Here is a 19,105-nt window from a genome sequence, read left to right on the forward strand (position 1 = left end):
CTGGAAGTCCAAACCCCCTCAACGCGCACACTCGTGCCCTTCCAGTAGGTTGGGGAAAACCCTGTGCCATCATCGCGTTGTGTGCGACCATAGGAAAATCACCCTCCCGAACGTTCGTGTTCCAATGACACAACCGGCCTGCCATCCTAGGGATATGACCTAATAGCCCAGCGCCATCGCACGGCCGACGTCAGCAAACCACCTGCTTCGGTTGTCTCGAGTACAGGTTAGCTGGGGGTCGTCGTCGCTTGGCCCGAATTTTGACAGCTGCCGTAGCCTACCATGCAGGCGCGCGCTGGTTTTGCCTTGGTGTGCGTGTGTTCGCCTACCCAGCAGCTCTGTTTTGGCGTAGCTGAGCAATTTTGACAGTGACAGAACCTGGTAGCTTCAGAGTCAGGAGTTTTTCGGTGTGACAACCTAGAATTCTTCGATGAAGTTGAGAGAAATAATTTGCGGAGTTTTCTAGCTGAAATTGGAGGTTCAATCAGGTTGGAATTGATCGGTGAATGTCTTGTGTTGCGGATTGTGTAACTCGGAGGCGTTGCGAGTGTTTTCGGGCGGTAAAAATCGATGGGCAGTGATGATGTGGTGAAGTTTTGTTCTTGCAGGTCAGTGATGGACCTAGAAATTTGAAGCAAATCCGGGAGTGCATTCTGTGGGAGCTGGGTGCAAAATCGAGGATTGTGGGTGGAGGGGGAGGGGATTGTGAGGTCTGGTGGGTGGCTGGCTGGAAACGGAGGAGTGTTGTACTGCAGGACGGGCAAACCGAACACCACCCGAACAACGAACGCCCGAATGTGGCCGTGTTCGTCGCTCGTCGCATAAATAATTTTTCGTTTGCTGGTCTAGTGTAATGCTCTAGCCAGTACTGGAGCTGCTCCAATTTGCCTGTGTGTTATCAGTTTGTTTTCGGGGAGTGTGTCGAAATAATAATAATTTCCCAAATGTCATCGCGAATGTGCTCGGGTGTAATTGACGGAGGCGTATTCCAGTTCTTGATAGAGCTATAAAGTTGGAGAAAGCCTAGGCGGGAGGCAATTTGTTCGATAAAGTGTGTACAAATAGATGTCAATCGATGATGGGTGGAAGGTGACTGTTGATTCCGTTTCGGAGGACGACTATACGTGAAGGAAGAGAAATCATAGGCGAAAAACCGACTTTGATGGATACTGGCCCTAAGGAGTAGAAAAGGGGGAAAAGTGGAGCTGCTGACAGCCAGGAGATAATTAAGTGATTTGTGTTTTAGCTCGCCCTCCTCGAGCTGGGAAAAAGGTTAACGAAGAAACGAAACGCATGCTGACGTTCGTATCGGCATATATGTGTTGTATGTGTGTGTGTGTGTGTTTGCATGCCAGAGCGCGTGTCTGTGTGTTTGTATGTAACTACACAACACCGGTCCATGGATGACACTGCACTGGTGCAAGGTCCGTGGCTCAGGGGTTTGAAGGAAATTCAATTACTAGTGAGCAGCCCCTCGTCAACACGCGCGACCCTGGCCACCTATGATGATCTAATTACCGTCATCTAGTGGACACTGGACCAAACCCTTGATTTGTTGACTGTGTTAAACGGATTGCCTACACTTTGGGGGGAAACTTTTCAACTGTGCCTATATTGGAACCGTGTGGATTTAATTACCATCATCAAGTGAGCAGGAATGTCAAACATGAGAGGTTAATTCGATGAAATTTAAATGATCCCAGATTCCTGGGGTGCGTGAGTGCGATACAGTTCTTGACAAAAAATAATACAAAAAGTGCTCTATAATTCCAACATCACGATGTTTTGACTCCAACCTCAACCATCGAGCGGAGAGCTGATCGATAAAGCACAAAACTCCTTCCCCCAAGAGTAAACGTCAACTCATGTGTAACCCCTTTAGGGAGGGACGGAATCACACCTCCTCGTCATCATCGGCTTGACTTGGCACGGCTCGGCGACAAACGACAACACGATAATTATCCGGCGGCCTAATTACGTAATCATTAAGTGCAACTTGCGGCTTCCCTCATGTTACAAGAGCGACGATGATGGGGCAGAAGATATGGGAGGGGAGGGGCAGTAAAGGATTTCTTGCTCTTGTTCCTATACGTACCTTCGATGACGGGTCGCCTGCCGGGCTCGAAGTGCGAGCTTATCATAAAATACTGCAATACGTATATTGATTATTTCATGCTCTTTCTCGTTGGAAGTAAAACGCGCCACGACGATAGACTCCGGTCCGGCTGGGTTGAAGTCAGTGTGGTGCTGACGGTGCTGGTGGTGGTGTTGGACTTTGTATACTTTGGCGCCCACCGCCCCTCGGTGCCACCTCATTTTCCACACGTCCTTGCTGCTATGTGGCTTGGTTGGTATTTTTTCTTCCACCGAACCATCGTCGTCGTCGGCGTCGTGTCGGTACAGTGGCTTCCATGTCGAACTGAAGGAGACAGTGAAGCTCGCCTACAACACATAATAACAACAACAACAACAACAACAACAACAACAGAATAGAGCTTGGGTGTCTGTCGGCTTTCAGATGGTTTGTATACTCTCTAGAAATATGCATGCCGATTGTGGTTCGGTGTGAGACGGGTTGTGGAAGTGTTGTCGAATTGTGTTGGTTTTTCTGGTGTTTTGATTTGGGTTCCTTTTTATTGGTGGACATGTATACCCAAGTAACAATTTTGGTTTTATCATAGTCTTGTGGACCATTATTTGATCCTGAAGAATGCTTTATAACCCTGATAAAACTTTCAATTTTTGTTGGATTGCTCCCAAGTAACAATTTTAGTTTTATCATGGTTTTATAAGGCACATAATGAATTTGAAGACAACAATAAAACCAGAAATGTTACTTGGGTAGTAAGGATGAGTGATTGACGATTTTTCCAGAGTCAATACATTTACATGAATATAGCAATGAAATTTTTATGATTTTTGTGGCAAGATTATCCAATGAGTACAATTGTTTTTAAAGACCAATAAGGCAGATGTTCAAATATGTCGAGGGAGAAGGAGTTTTCAAAAAATAAATAACAACGGACGAAAGCAACAGAAGTTATTTAATAAATTAATTAACTAGTAACACATAGTCTCCTTAATGGTCCTTCGCTCAATTCCAACTTATGTTCAGTTTTAACACTGCCGTACTCTAGTGGAACTATCAATATATCCTCTTCCGAACTTTCTCTAGTTAACACTTATCTAAACAGTGCTCGCACTTATCTAAACAGTGCTCATTCTCACGCTTATCGCACTTATCTAAACAGTGCTCATTCTCGCGAAGAGATTTCAGATTCTAATAGATAGCACACGTATTTATACAGATTCATAACATTCTCCGTTTTCAGGTTCATGGCTGCTTGAAATTGAAAATGAATGATATTTATAATCCTACTATCAAAACAAGCTGACATTTGTACACACTCTAAAACAAAAAATATCGGTGACAGTTACTCCTAATAACCCTGTACATTTACAGGATTTCACAAGATTGATATATTTTCTAAATTTCTAAGATCCATAGAAATTTTGAGGTTTTAAGAAATTTTGGAGATTCACGAGCTTCTAGAAATTTTTCAGATTACCCAGATTTAAACACATTTTGAAGAGTTGTGCATAGTGAGAACTTCCAATGGTCGAATGATGAAAAGCAGTCTTGTAAGCGGTCACGGTAATCGACACATTTTCTGTGATAATCGACTGCCTTTGCGTCCAACAGTTGCAAAACAAGCTATCATAGTACAGTACCAAACTTAAATGTCATATGACATGCTCTGTCAAACGACACTGTCGCCGAAGACCGTCACGAATGTGTGTATTTTAGTTTTTCTCATAACAAGAGCTGCTGATGTCGTGCTTGTGTGAATTCTGAAAATAGCAAGCAATGATGTCCTAGTAATAACATTTCTGATAAGAATTGTTTTATTTTACACACAATTGAGGAATTAGAATCAAATCACACATGTCATATGATAGTTATTTGATAATTTTCTTTTTGCTCGAATGTCGAATGTATAAAAGATCCAATGGCCCAAAGAGGTACATAAAGTCGAATAAAGTAAATGTCGAATTGTGTCAAAAGGTCGAATGATCCAAAGAGGGACAAATGGTCTGTGCAAGATCGAAAAGAAAAATGATCGAATGGACAAAAGGACGAATAATTAGAAGGGAGTCGAAAGTTTACATGGCCAAATGGTCAAATGGCCCAAAAAGGGACAAAAGGCTGAACGACACAAAGAGAAAATACAATATAATAAAACATACCGATATCTTATTAAAATAGATGAAATTAATATGCTGATGTTGAACCAATCGGTTTACAAGTTTATTGCAGTTTGTACAGATTTTGCTATCCCCATCCGTAGTTGCACTGACACTGATAGCTAGGATTGTATTATTAATATTTTTCATATTATTCTGCACAGCTCGCTCTTTTATATAATAAAAAAATGAATCGATTTTGATGATCAGTAATTTAATATTCAACGTAACGGTGATTAAAGTCTGTCAAGTATTCTTTCCACTATTTGCCATCTGGCCAAGTGTGCTTCACATCAAAATATACCACCATACGACCAATTATTTTCATTCAACCTTTTGTCTCCTCTCTCAGCATTCTACCTTTTCACCATTCGACCTTTTGTGCCCTTACTCATCAGTCGATTTTTTGTCCTTCTTTGAAACATTCAACCTTTTGTCCATTCAACTTTTTGTAAATTCGACCTTTTGTCTATTAGACCTTTTGTACCTTGTACCTTTTGTCATTCAACGTTTTGTCCATTCGCCTTTTTATTTTGTCTCTCTATGAATCGTTCAACCTTTTGTCTGTCTTTGAGTAATTCGAGCTTTTCCCATTTGACATTTTGTCCATTCGAACTTCCCCCTTCTCATCATTCGACTTTTTGTCCATTATACTTTCTGCAAAGTCGACCTTATGTCCATTTGACCTTTTGTGCATTCGACCTTTAGTCCATTCGACTTTTTGTCCAGTCGACTTTATGTCCATTCGAACTTTTGTCCCCCTTTTCATCATTCGACATTTGTCCATTATACTTTTGGACAATTTGACCTTATTTCCATTTGACCTTATGTCTATTCGACCTTTTATCCATTTGACCTTATGTCTTTTTATTTTGTCTCTCTTTGAATCGTTCAATCTTTTGTCTTTCTTTGAGTAATTCGATCTTTTGTTCATTCGACTTTATGTCCATTCGAACTTTTGTCCCCCTTCTCATAATTCGACTTTTTGTCCATTATACTTTTTGCAAAGTCGACCTTATGTCCATTTGACCTATTTGTACATTCGACCTTTAGTCCATTCGACTTTTTGTCCATTCGACTTTATGTCCATTCGAACTTTTGTCCCCCTTTTCATCATTCTACATTTGTCCATTATACTTTTTGACAATTCGACCTTTTGTCCATTTGACCTTATGCCTTTTTATTTTGTCTCTCTTTGAATCGTTCAACGTTTTGTCTTTCTTTGAGTAATTCGATCTTTTGTCCATTCGACTTTATGTCCATTCGAACTGTTGTCCCTCTTCTCATCATTCGACTTTTTGTCCATTATACTTTTTGCAAAGTCGACCTTATGTCCATTTGACCTTTTGTACATTCGACCTTTAGTCCATTCGACTTTTTGTCCATTTGACTTTATGTCCATTCGAACTTTTGTCCCCCTTTTCATCATTCGACATTTGTCCATTATACTTTTTGACAATTCGACCTTATGTCCATTTGACCTTTTTTCTATTCGACCTTTTGTCCATTTGACCTTATGCCTTTTTATTTTGTCTCTCTTTGAATCGTTCAACCTTTTGTGTTTCTTTGAGTAATTCGATCTTTTGTCCATTCGACTTTATTTCCATTCGAACTTTTGTCCCCCTTCTCATAATTCGACTTTTTGTCCATTATACTTTTTGCAAAGTCGACCTTATGTCCATTTGACCTTTTGTACATTCGACCTTTAGTCCATTCGACTTTTTGTCAATTCGAACTTTTGTCCCCCTTTTCATCATTCGACATTTGTCCATTATACTTTTTGACCATTCGACCTTATGTCCATTTGACCTTTTGTCTATTCGACCTTTTGTCCATTTGACCTTATGCCTTTTTATTTTGTCTCTCTTTGAATCGTTCAACCTTTTGTGTTTCTTTGAGTAATTCGATGTTTTGTCCATTCGTCTTTATTTCCATTCGAACTTTTGTCCCCCTTCTCGTAGTTCGACTTTTTGTCCATTATACTTTTTGCAAAGTCGACCTTATGTCATTCGACATTTTGTCATTCGACATTTTGTCAATTGACCTTTTGTCTTTGGATGTTAAGGCGTACAATGGGTTCAGAGGTAATTAATTTGGAATTGAAAAAATGTATGGAAACAATACTACTGACATTTTTAGAGACTCACATTGGAAATTAAGAAAATAAATAACATTTTAGGGGATTTATCCTTTTTTTCGAGTCCTACTGATAATTTGGACATTTTTTACTAAAAGTTGATATCTTACGATTTTGGTTGTTTTAATTTGTCCAATATCAGAAAAGAAATCTATGACAAAGGTCGAAGGACTAAAGGTCGAATGGACAAAAAGTCGAATGGACAAAAGTTCGAAATGGACAAAAGGTCGAAATGGACCAATGGTTCGACCTTTTGTCCATCTAAATTTAATTCGACCATGTGAATATGTATATTAGAACTTTTGTAATTGTTATTGAATGTAGCAAAAAAAAAAACAATCCTATAGCCCAATTTAATATTTTGCTAAAATATTCTCTGGAATACGATGAACCTTCATTTATCTCCCCGAAGATAAGTGGTAAAGAAGTGCCGCTGCCGTCATGTCCCCTATATTTAGGAGTCCATATTCCTTAAAAAGCACTGGATTTCTTAATATTTATTTTTGAGAGCACATCTTCTAATTGACCATTTTTGGTCAAATCACTGAAATAAGCAACCCAACACAAAGCCTGATCAGATCAACACCAATTTGATTACCGTTTCCGCTCATTATCCTTAGATCAATAAGAGATAAGACGTCCTCTGCTTGCTCGACAGTTTGTGACTTCCCCACTCATTTGGAAAACAATCATGCCCTGATTATAGACTTCATCTTGGCATCGAATCCAATCCCAACCGGATCCGGATCCGATCCGTTGCCAAACAATCGAAAGAGCCCATCGCTGCTGGTGTAGGAATTGGGTCAATCTGCCACCACTGTGCGGTGCCACCACACACAAAACCTCACAACATTATCGGGCTGAGCTCTACCGACCTACCTACGGTCGTTGGGGATGGTGAAAAACGGAAAATCCTTGTAGCAAAATGAAAACACAGCCCCGATGAGACCCATCCGTCGACGACGACGGTTACACGCTTTTCCACGTGCGCTCGGTTCCGTTGGTTGGTAGGGATTATTGTGCTTGTGTGTGTGTACATGTATAGCAGCATGGCCACACTGGCTGGCAGCTGGTTGCACTCGTCTGTGTGGGTGGGCGCACAATGCAGTATCGACATGGGATCAAGAAGACGGAAAATCGACCGGGTTTTTTTTTAATGAAGAGCAAAACCGGGGCGGTTGGCTTCAAACTAGACGGTTGCAGAACGGAAGAAGATTTACACGGTTTTCGAGGATCGGTTTGGGGAGGAGTGGTTAGGTTTGTTTTCCGTTCATGGAAAAATCATTGACCTCTTCCCTGTGGGATGGGAAATTATCAACGGATCGAAGTTGTCATAGGAATGATCACACCAGGTCTACAACAGCTGCATATCTCGACTGCTAATCAGTTTTCCCAGAACACCTCCCTAGGCAAGCCTCGGAATCGCGATAGAGCACACACTCACAAAATCAATATCCGAAAGTCAAACAAACTAGAACTAAACATTTTCCCGGCCCCTTCCCGCAACCGGTGCTTTGGCTTCATCACCCTTTCAGGTGGTTTTGGACACCCTTACCCCAACTGGTAGTTTTGCTAGTTATAGTTTTTCTCGAGCGCACGTCGTTCCAAAATTAGAGGTTATGGCAATCGATTCAACAAAATCCTCAAACATCATCACGAAATGTCAATATCTGAACGCGGCCTACGAGCGGCAATGGAGGGCGAAGTTTTTCCCGCAGCAAACCTAGAGTACACACATATGTCCGAATCGATTTCCGCTATTGCCTGATTGAGAGTAGGCAGTCCTTGTTCCGTTCGTCGTGGGGGTTAAGCCGCTAGTTGCACTATTATCTTCCCAGAGGAGAACTGAGCAGGATTCATCTCGATTTTTTCGCTTCTTTCTTTCCGTTTTGAATGGCAACAGAAGAGAGCATTCGTGTTGAGTGATTCGGAAAATGAAAATCCTAGCTGATTGCTGTTGAAAGTTATACCCCTGGTATAGTTGTTGTTGTTGTTGGAGCAAATCAATAAGCTGGAAATCGGCCGGAGAAGCAGAAGCAGAAGCAGAAAGTCTATGTAATATATGTTATGTGTGATGAGAATCGTGATGTGTGTGCGGTAAATGTTGAAGCTATGCAGTGAAGTGAAAATCCGAGCAATTCCATACTACCCAATGATTGTCGTAGTAGAGTAGTGGCGGAAGACTCTACTCTGGAGAAGATTACTGAATCAAACCTATTATCAAATCGACGCGCTGAAAAGATTCAAGTGGCAATCAAGTGTCCGTGTCCGTGTGTGTCGTGAGAGCGCGCCCGCGGAATAACAGAGACAACCTGGTCCCACCAACTCTAGTCCAACTCAGCGCTGGTCTATGGTGATTGGGATGAATGCGAGACATCATCTCACAACGTCGCTATCCCAAAATTTGGATACCAATTGTACCGAGTTCCCGGACGGATTCGAGGAGACGCTGCAGCTGCAGGTAAGTTTCTTGTGAATGGATAATTTGAAGAACAGCAGACCTCCTGGATCTTGCTTAGTTGACTTGGTACTTTATTTGAAGCTTGTGGAGTTTGGAGGTAGCTGAAGAGGGTATTACTTGTGTTATGGAGAGTCCAACGAAGGTGTATCTTCTTAGTACTAGCAATAATTAATACGAAATAAACGGTTTAAAATTGGCTCATTACATGACTAGCCCATTGGTCCCGAGTACATCTAAACGTGTACCCCATTATTGTACTAGAATCTGTGTTTGCGGACACTTAGTCCATTAATCCGGACATGTTTTTAATGTCGATTATTACTGCCTACAATGCACACTGGGCCAGAAAGGCAATCTAGCGGAGCAAAATCAATAACTCTGTAACGAAGCATTTCCGCGACTGAGTAGGCTGTGGAATTTTGACTTCTTTGGACGAGTTGTTTATTTTATCAAGATAAACAACTTTGCCAAAGCCTTCAAGTCTTCAAAACGCCATTTCAATGCATTAAGAAAAGTTATAGAAGAAAGTACACGCTCCACTAAAATGATGAAATCTCAAAAGCACCAAAATATACCTCTCTCAAATTTTGATATTTTGTTTATCGAGTATTGCTTAATTTTTGCTGAAAATGTCAGGCTACGGTTTTTTTGCGCTTTGATAGATATTAAAGTTCAAAAATTGTTATTTTTATCGGTTTTCCAATAATATCTTTAAAACGTGAAGCTTAAATCAGTATGTTATTTATTTAATGCATTTGCTTAAGAAAAAAAATATAACATTATATGGTTGTCAGAAAAAAACCCGAAACAGAAAAAAAAACCATATTTATTAAAAAAAAAATACTACGGACAGCCCTCTGGGGTTGTACGCAATGGTGACGTCGGACTACGTGGTCTTATATAATAAATGTTGTTTGTTAACTGCAGCAGGAGCGTGTGTTTTGTGTAGGAATAGGAATTTGAGCGGGGTTCTCTCTGTTTATACTCTTTAGTATGACTATGATTGCCCTGAGAAGAAGCTTTTGATACACGCAAACCAAAAATCTATTACAATGAATGTTAGTTCCAGGTCCTATCATCCTCTGTTCATGAACATCGCAACGAATGTTAGGACCATGCAGGCGATGTAATGGTTTTTTGTCTTTTTTTATTTCGTGTTCCATCTACGCTTTCGACTATACCAGTAAGCTTGTAGAACAACGACGCACATTGTAGAAGATTGTAGAACGACGCACACACTTGTCTCGAATCTCTCCAGCAGAAAAAGCATACGAAGTCGAGCATGCGAGAGAATGAGCGCTTCATGTTTGCTTTTAGGCTAACCATATTCAGAAGCATGGAGAGAGCAGTTGAGAAAGCACAGGTCTGATAGTCGCAACGTCCGTGGTTCGAGTCCAGTCGGCAACCTTTTTTTCTATTTTTTTCGACATAATTAATTTCACTCACTAATACACTCCACATTTTTCGGTCTCCAATTTTCTTACATCGGACCGCAGCTAGGTATATCGCATCCTCGGTTCATGCGGTCTCCACTTACATCCTCTGATGATGAATCCCACATAATTGTAAGCGAATCTTACATCCACCGATTGTATGAATTTTAGTTGGGACATGTTCAGAAATTTAACTCTTTTGGAAAATCTTGGTGGCCCTGAAAAGGGCCGATAGTAGTACAGGCATAAATACCATGATACTGTTGCACCTGTAGTTTTTGGCATACTTTCACTGATTGCTTCCCGGGGATCCTTGTTCAGCCATAGCAAGATGTGCATGTGAGGACTTCCACGGTGCTGAAATTCAATCGTGTCAACCAGCTTGTTGAAGTACACGCAGCACGTGACTTGATCATCATTCATCAGAGTTGCTCTTTGTACTGCAGTCAATTCCTGGATAGGATCTGTTAAGTCATTGCCATTGTGTCCTTCTGACAATCGATGTAGGAGATTCAACAAATGGGGCCACTTCATCTCACTTGCACTGAGTGTGATGAACATCGTAGGCTTTCCCAATTGTCGCATCACGGTGAACAAATTTCTCTTCCTTTGTTGCCAATACTGTACTGAATTCGGTATTGATTTGAGGACGGATAGATTTCGCTAAATGCACTGCTCCATGGATAAGGTGGACCTTAAGGTCCACGTGTAATGTTTGCGGTTGCCGTGCACTTAAAAGTACATTGCAAGCCTTCGGAAACTCTAAGCCGTAAAACTTTCATTGTCATATACAACAAATGTGGTTTGGCCACACGCCTGTCTTGACGACGAGTTTCACTGGATGTCATCATGAAATATGTCACCCGAACCCCTGGCATGAATTTCCGTAGATGGCCGAAACAAATGGCAGGAAAAGAGGAACCCTGTTTTGTGCGGGAGCGATCTCTAGGCATTTGTTCTCATACCAAAGGAGCGTTTCCTGTTGCCCAAGCAGCAATTCTGTCTCATTATCCACGGCAATGGTTTCTAGCTCAATTTGAGGATCAAGGGTTTCACGACCATCTATGGCGATCTGATCAATTGTGATCCCGTAGCGGTGGTACAGTGGTGTCGTAATCTAATAAGAAAGCCACGCTTTAACCGTAGTTTGGTTTATAAAGCCGGACAAGTACGACGACTTATGGATTACGTGCTTTTTGATGAACACGTTGAAGGCCTGATCATCATCGAGCTGACGGGGAAGAGAGCGTCGTCTCTCTTACACAATGCAAACGGTAGAACAACATTGGAGCAAAAAGAAAATTATCAAATGACTATCATATGACAAATGTGATTTCGTTCTAATTCCTCAATTTGGTGTAAATTAAACCATTTCTGATCAAAAAGGTTATTACAGTGGTGACCCGATTTTGTCAGCCCCCGATTTTGTCTACCCCCGATTTTGTCCACCCCCCGATTTTGTCAGCTTTTTGACCCGATTTTGTCAGTCTATATGATTCAATTAGTTTTGGTTGAGGTGGACTGTTTTGTACAGTCGTATTCGTATTTTATTGATTGTCGAGCTCAATAATGAAATTTTTCGAGAATTAAATGTGCAGTGGTGGCAAGACCAAAGCAGGGGGAGGAGGGTTGAGGGGCTAGTTGAAAATTACGCAATTTTTTTTTTTTTTTTATAGTATGGAAAGCTTCAAAAGCCCGGCCTGTCACTGTGTTGCGTGTTTGTTCTCCTTCTGGCACAGTGTGGAATTCTTAACCACTAAAACCTTACTCTCCTCTAGCCACTATCCCCCCGGAACTTTCATAGAGTATTTCGTCGGGGGGGGGGGGAGTGCCTGTGCTCAAGCACATCTCTTTAGCTCAGCTAGCCGGCGTTTCTAACTCGCTGATCATCTCTCCATTTTCGCTGCAGCTCCGACAAAATTTGCGTCACTGCCTTGCTGACGACGCTCCACGTCCTCTCATCCCGGCACATTTCACTGACGACATTTCTCGCGCTAAGGGCCGGCATCTCCACTCGCACTGCCTCAAATCTTGGGCAGTCGAAAACCACGTGCTCCGGCGTTTCGTCCACGTTGCCACACTCCGGACAGAGGGGTGACGTTGTGTGTCCAAAGCGATGCAGGTACTTCCTGAAGCAGCCATGACCAGACAGGAACTGCGTCAAATGGAAGTTGACTTCTCTATGCTTTCTGTTCACCCAGGTCGAAAGAATCGGTATTAGCCTGTGTGTCCATCTACCGTTCTCAGCTGCGTCCCACTCCTGTTGCCACTTAGCCATCAACTCCGTTCTCACCAATGTCCGTACTCCTCTGGTATCTCTTCGCATATAGCATTCGGTGTCCTCCACCAAGGTGATGACGATGGGTATCATACCGGCGATAACGCATACTGCTTCCGTCGAAATTGTTCTGTAAGCACTCACGACTCGCATGGCCATGAGGCGGAACGTACTGTTCAATTTTCAGCGCTGCATCCCAGGCTAGACCTCTATACCTCAGTATCGATGACGATACACTAGCCAGAAGACGCCTCTTGCTGCTGCTTGGTCCAGAGTTGTTCGGTATGATTCTAGCTTCTCACATGCGTAGTCGACGTGGCTATTGAAGCTTAGTCGGTCATTGAGTATCACTCCAAAATACTTCAGCACGCGCTTTGATGCTATGGCGTTCTCCCCGACGGTAATTTTTGCTCACTGAACAGCTTTACAGTTACTGACCAATAGCACTTCCGTTTTGTGGTGGGCTATCTGCAGCTACCCTCCTTGCATCCAGTTGGAAACCGTGTCGATCGCCTCGGTTTCCAGCATTTCCACCACTTCCAACGTTTCGCCTTCTACCGCCAACACGACGTCGTCCGCAAATCCTACGATCTCGACTCCTTTGGGCAGCTTCAGCGTTAGCACGCCGTTGTACATCGCGTTCCAGAGCGTTGGGCCAAGGATGGAGCCTTGTGGCACACCCGCCGTGATCCGAATTGATTTCTCTCCCATGTCCGTCTCGTAGACTAGAACCCGGTTCTGGACGTAACTCCTTACCCAAGTAACATTGCAAGTTTTATGGAGGTTTTAAAGCATGCTACAAGTCTAAATCATGGTCTACAGAACTCTTATAAAACCGAAATTGTTACTTGGGTATAATGCTACACAGGGAATCAGGAAAAGTTTGAAATTCCAGCTCCCCCGCCCCCCTAAATTGGCTCGTATATATTGAATGATTCCTAAAGCATAAATCTTGCATTATCAAACAGCATTTAAAGATATTGTGTTAAAAAAATTAATCGAAAAAAAAATGTCCCGATTTTGTCAGCCCTAAATTCATCAGGGGGCTGACAAAATCGGGACATTACTGTACTATGACATCGTTGCTTGCACAAGCACAACATCAGTAGCTCTTGTTATGAGAAAAACTAAAATACTTACATCCGTGATGGTCTTCGGCGACAGTGTCGTATGCCAGAGCCTGTCGTATGACATTTTAGTTTGGTACTGTAATTTGAAAGCTTTTTTTGCAAGTGTCGGAAGCAAAGGCAGTCGATTGTCACAGAAAATGTATCTACGACGGTGACCGCTCACAAGACTGGTCTCGACATGACTTTTATTCGCCTTCACACGGCACCATCGAAAATTGTTCTCTTCATGCAAAGATTGACTGTATATTGACAAGTTGCAGAGGTGTATTTTACTTTATGCTTCTTTGCCTTCAGTTCTTTTGTAAAATTCGATTCTGAAGGGAAACGTACACTAAAGAAAAAGTAGAAGGGTCTGTGTCTAGGGGCACGAACGGAAGCTTGACGTAGGACCGCTAGTGGACGGAACAAATGTGAACATTTGGTGTTTTTAATTGATCAATCATCAATTATCTTAACTCTTTCCGTTTTTTATTTGTAAGCGTATCAAATTTGTAGTATTTAATTCAAAGAGAAAGTTGATGAAGAGAATCCAAGGGACTGTCAACTTGAGTATTTTCGATTCATCTACCCGACTTTAAAAGGTTGTATTTTGTTATTTATGAATTTTTAAGTTTTGTGTATTTTGGTATTATAGTCAATTCAATTCACCCCTCACGAGATTTCCTTCCGAATTATATGAATGTGGCGGGGCGGAAAGTATCGTTTGTGCAGAATATGTAAAAAAGGAGGGACTTCGAGAGATTGAACTCGTGAGAGCTAATTTTCTCACAAATTTGATTTTATTGGCTTTCTGGGGACTGAATATACAAAGCGAATTATTCCCACTTCTCTCAAATTCTATACGGATTTTTAACACTTCCTACCAGCGTGTTCTGGAAAATGGTCGGACGATGATTAATCTCACCAATACATTCGGGCCTACAATTCCACACCTTCTATAGAGACCAGGTTGGGCCTTGATAGCTAGCTGCTTGCGGGAACTGATGACCTTGACAAATGTCCAAATAATACTCTTAACAAATTTATGGTGGTCCTGAAAAGGACCGTTTTGTAGTGATAGTTGAGTAATGCTGAGCTGAGCACGACGAGCTACTGATTCCGATCCTAGCCTAGCGGTGGGACTTCTTCCTCCTTCTCTATGTTTGCTCATATGAGCTCTGCAGCTCGCTGCTTGCAGGCAGCCTTTCGTTGTTGTTGTTGTTGAAAGCACTCCTGCTGCTGCTACTACTACTGCTGCTGCTGGACTGGACACCACCACTTACGGTGATTGAATGAGCACCGTTCAGTGGGACCGCATCGAATTCGATTTTTAAGTCTGTGTTAGGGAATGCGCTGTTTTCAGACATTCGGTGATAATTTTGATCACCATTGCAAAGGTTGGACATTTGGTATTTTTCAATAGTGACCTATTGAAAATTAACTAAGTGTTCATTTTAGCAGATTGGTAGATAAATTTCCAATCGTTTGGCTTGTTTAGAATTCAAATCTATCTGCTATTGGTCGAAACCTGACCTCTTTTCGTAATGCTGTGCATTTTGGTTTTTTGAAATTGCGTGGATTCTATAGATCCTGTGGAGATCTATCTAGCTCTGATGTATGTGTTGGTAAAGGGAAAAATGTAAACTTTGTGGAAGACGATGTCTTAACACTCGAAAGCAATTTTGTGAAATATGAAGTAAAACAAATCCTAGCTAGTTCTGCATGATGATATTGTTTGATTATATTTATTTGTAAAGTCGCCGGGAAATACCAGCCGTCGATTTATTTTTTATGATAACTCCTTACTTGAAAACAGGCAAAAACCCACAAACAGCCTGCTTTTTCATGGTATACAGTGTGATAATTCAATAATCAATAAATTATCTCAACATTTAGTTGCAAACCATTCATAAATTTTGGAAACATACAAAAAATTCTATAATCCACATTAAATTTCATATGTAAGCGCCGATTGAAACAATCTTTTCGATGTCACTACAAGGGTGATTGATTAAACGAAAAAAACGAATCGTGCGGAATGAAAGCCGAGGATAAACTAATTGTACCAATTCAGGCCTACAATTCCACACCTTGTATAGACAGGTTGAGCCTTTATAGCTAGCTGCTTGCGGGAACTGATGACCTTGACCAATGTCCAAATAATACTCTTTAACAAATTTTTGGTGGCCCTGAAAAGGACCGTTTTGTAGTGATGGTTGATTAATTCTGAGCTGGGTATTCAACACGGAGGAGGCTGTCGAGCTGTATGTCGTTTGGAGCGAGGGTGACACGCATGGCATAGATGACCGACCCGCAGCGACTCACGAAGAGCTACTGATTCCGATCCATAGCATAGCGGTGCAGCTTCTTCCTGCTTTGATGGTTGCTTATGTGGGCTCTGCAGCTCGCTGCTTGCAGGCAGCCTTTCGTTGTTACTCGAGAACAATTTCCAACGCTACACACAAAGCACTGCTACTGCTTCTTCTAATTTCGACGACCGAACAACACCACACAGTGGTGTGACCGTTGGGAGCGTGTGGTCCTGAGTATGGCGATGAGTGTGCAAAATATTACGCAATTCCATCCTCCCTATTCGCACGCGCCCGAGGATCGGAGGCGAATGCCACTTCGACTTGTTTCGTCTACTTACTACTCTCTGACGACTGTGCTGGAGAAGCAGCATATGCATGTAGGTAATTGGTGGATTTGTTAGTTAATTCCACGCTTTTGGACAATGCTGGACATTTACCAATTTTCCAATAGTTTCTTGTTGAAAATCAACATTCGGAAGCATTGTTATCGATGCGTAGCCATATTTCTGATCGATTGGTGATAAAATTATTAAAATTGGATCAGGGGCAGCTGAGTTATTAACGTTCAAAATCTTTCTTAATTTGTTACATGTTTCATTTTCGGTTTTCACAAAGTGTACCCCCATATAGAAATGAAAGACGTAGTCCTACGTCAAAACCATTTAGAAAAAAACATATATTCGACATTTTTTTCTTTAACTCCACACAGCAAAAAAATAATTTTGATATCACATCAAAGTGGATGCACTACAATCATGTCGAAAATTTCATGTAATTTTTATGACCACATAAATAAACAAATGCAGTAAAAGCAGCGTAATGTCAGTTCATGCATTGTATTAATGATAATTTTGTCCTTTTTAGCAAGTAATATCACACCATATTTTCGACATGATTGTAGTGCATCCACTTTGACGTGATATCAAAATTATTGTTTTGCTGTGCATACAACTCGAAACCAGTACGCTGTGGAAATTTTACGTCTTCAAAAGAGTTGTTCATTTTGTCAAGGCAAACAACTTTACCCAAAACATCAAGTCTCCAAAACGTCAGAGAAAGAAGTTAGATTTTGGCGCCATCTTTGCGGAAGAGTTTTGAACTATTTGTTTATGTCAATGGATGCTCCTTATTATGATGTGAAACTTTACCCAAGACACCAAGTCGCGGAAATGCTTCGTTTCGTAGGTATTAATTTTGCTCCGCTAGATTGCATTTTTGGCCCAGTGTGCAAACACCACGTACATTTTATCATGGTTTTTAGTGTCATGAAGGATCATCACACATAGTTACATTATGTTGCAAAGAAGACGTAATATTTAATAAAAAAAATAAATAACCGGATAACTGGACCATCCAGTATTCGGTATATTACGGTACCTGTTTGTGAATTTATCGAATTCATGGGCCTACATTGTGCAAACTGATCTGAAGAAGTACCGTTCCGATTCAAATTTCGGACGATTCAAATTTCGGACACTTTCATTTTTAATTAAATATTACATCCAGTTAGAAACAAAGTAATAATGTTAGATGATCGTGGAGGGCACTAGTCAAAAAAATTTAAAATTTACAAGACATGTGGATCATATTCGACCGAGATAATCAACTTTTAAAAGTGTCCGAAATTCGAGTTTAAGTGTCCGAAATTTGAATCGGCACGGTACATAATTGTAACTCATTGAGGTTGCGGTGTGTGTTTTTAGGCTGGATTCAGTTCTGCCAACATTCCAGTTTATACTGGATTCTTACAGTTTTGTTTTGGACGCATCCAGTCAAACAGTTAGAGTTTGAAATCCTCCAATTTTTTGGCTGATTCAGTTTTTACAGAGAGAAGGAGACATCTTTATCCATCATCACGCCAATTCTTTTGTATTCTAGCATTCCCATAGCAGCGCTGCCAAATCTTTTGACGTAGGACTACGTCTGTGATTTCTATATGGGGGTTCACTTTTTGAAAACTGAAAATGGAACATGTAACGAAATTATGAAAGATCTTGAACGTTAATAACTCAGCTGCCCCTGATCCAAAAACCATTGAAAAAGTGGTAAATGTCAAGCATTGTCCAAAAGCGTCAAAATAACTAACAAATCCACCAATGATGTACATGCATATGCTGCTTCCCCGACACTGTCATCAGAGAGTCGTTAGTATATGAAACAAGTCGAAGTGGCATTTGCCTCCGATCCTCGGGCGTATGCAAATAGGGAGGATACATTTGCGTAACATTTTGCACACTCAACGCCATATTTAGAACCACAAGCTCCCAACGACCACAAAAAACTTGGAAGCAGGGGTGCAAGTGATTTTGATCGATTCTCTTCATCGACTGTCTGTTTCGTTAATAACTCGACGGCAAACTCATTCATTGATGCGTTTGTTGTTCTGGATGATAGAAAAGCATAGCAGAAATAGTGCGAACTAGGTCAGTGAAGCAATGGTCATCAAAAGAGGAAATCGATGAAAAGAATTGACTTTCACCCAGGGTTACTTCCACTCACTTCGCTATAAAATAAGTTTTTCGGAATTATGGAATCATTGGATGCTATTATGAAAGTTTAAACGTGTCAGAAACAAGAAGAGATTGGAAGGTAAACTGCCAATTTCGCTTTCAATGCGTAACAATCAGCGAATTTATGACTCGTGAGCGTTCACTCAGAGTGAGCGCTCACGAATCGTAAACGCTTTTGGGTTACACTTGGTTGTTGCAATTCCGCTGTTCGACATTTTCGAAAGACCACCAAAAAAACATGAAATTACACTATTTTCTAGGGATGCCTAAAAGTCCAATGATTCGATTAACGATTAATCGTAAAGATTTTTCCAGCAATTCGAATAAATATTTATTGAATTCTCAATTATTCGAGCGCGTACCCGACATCCCTTCCTATTTCTACTCCTTTGATTTCGCGCAGTAGAGAAAATAAATAAAACTACTAATTTATCTGAACAGGGATGGAGAAGAACCATGACGTGAAACAGGATCATAAATTCGTCAAAAAAGTGTTAAGCGTCTTTCTGCTAAAGGCTAAGATTTACCAACTTGTTGAGAGAAAGAGTTTAACGAGAAAAATCTTAAAAGGAGAGGAGCTTTAGCTGGGTGGACACTGATATTCTGCGGCCTTCCAACCT

The 19,105-nt window shown here is 41.2% G+C and overlaps 1 protein-coding gene across 8 annotated transcripts in view; it reads left to right on the top strand.

The window, feature by feature from the left end:
- Positions 1-414: 414 nt before the first annotated feature.
- The window catches only part of Ca-beta (Ca2+-channel-protein-beta-subunit), a 544,248-nt gene continuing 525,557 nt past the window's right edge, over positions 415-19,105 (top strand). For 2 of the 8 annotated variants that reach the window (XM_065227510.1, XM_065227514.1), the window contains exon 1: positions 8,199-8,843. In XM_065227510.1, coding sequence (XP_065083582.1) covers positions 8,733-8,843 — 111 coding nt within the window. In that variant the 5' untranslated portion in view covers positions 8,199-8,732. Of the gene's footprint in view, positions 489-8,198; positions 8,844-19,105 lie in introns of those variants that run through there. The other 6 variants (XM_065227504.1, XM_065227505.1, XM_065227502.1 and 3 more) reach the window with 5 other exon arrangements.

The sequence above is a fragment of the Ochlerotatus camptorhynchus genome, unplaced genomic scaffold, assembly GCF_037179485.1.
Source record: "Ochlerotatus camptorhynchus isolate MF236.1 unplaced genomic scaffold, CSIRO-AGI_Acam_v1.1 ptg000274l, whole genome shotgun sequence".
NCBI lineage: Eukaryota > Metazoa > Arthropoda > Insecta > Diptera > Culicidae > Ochlerotatus > Ochlerotatus camptorhynchus.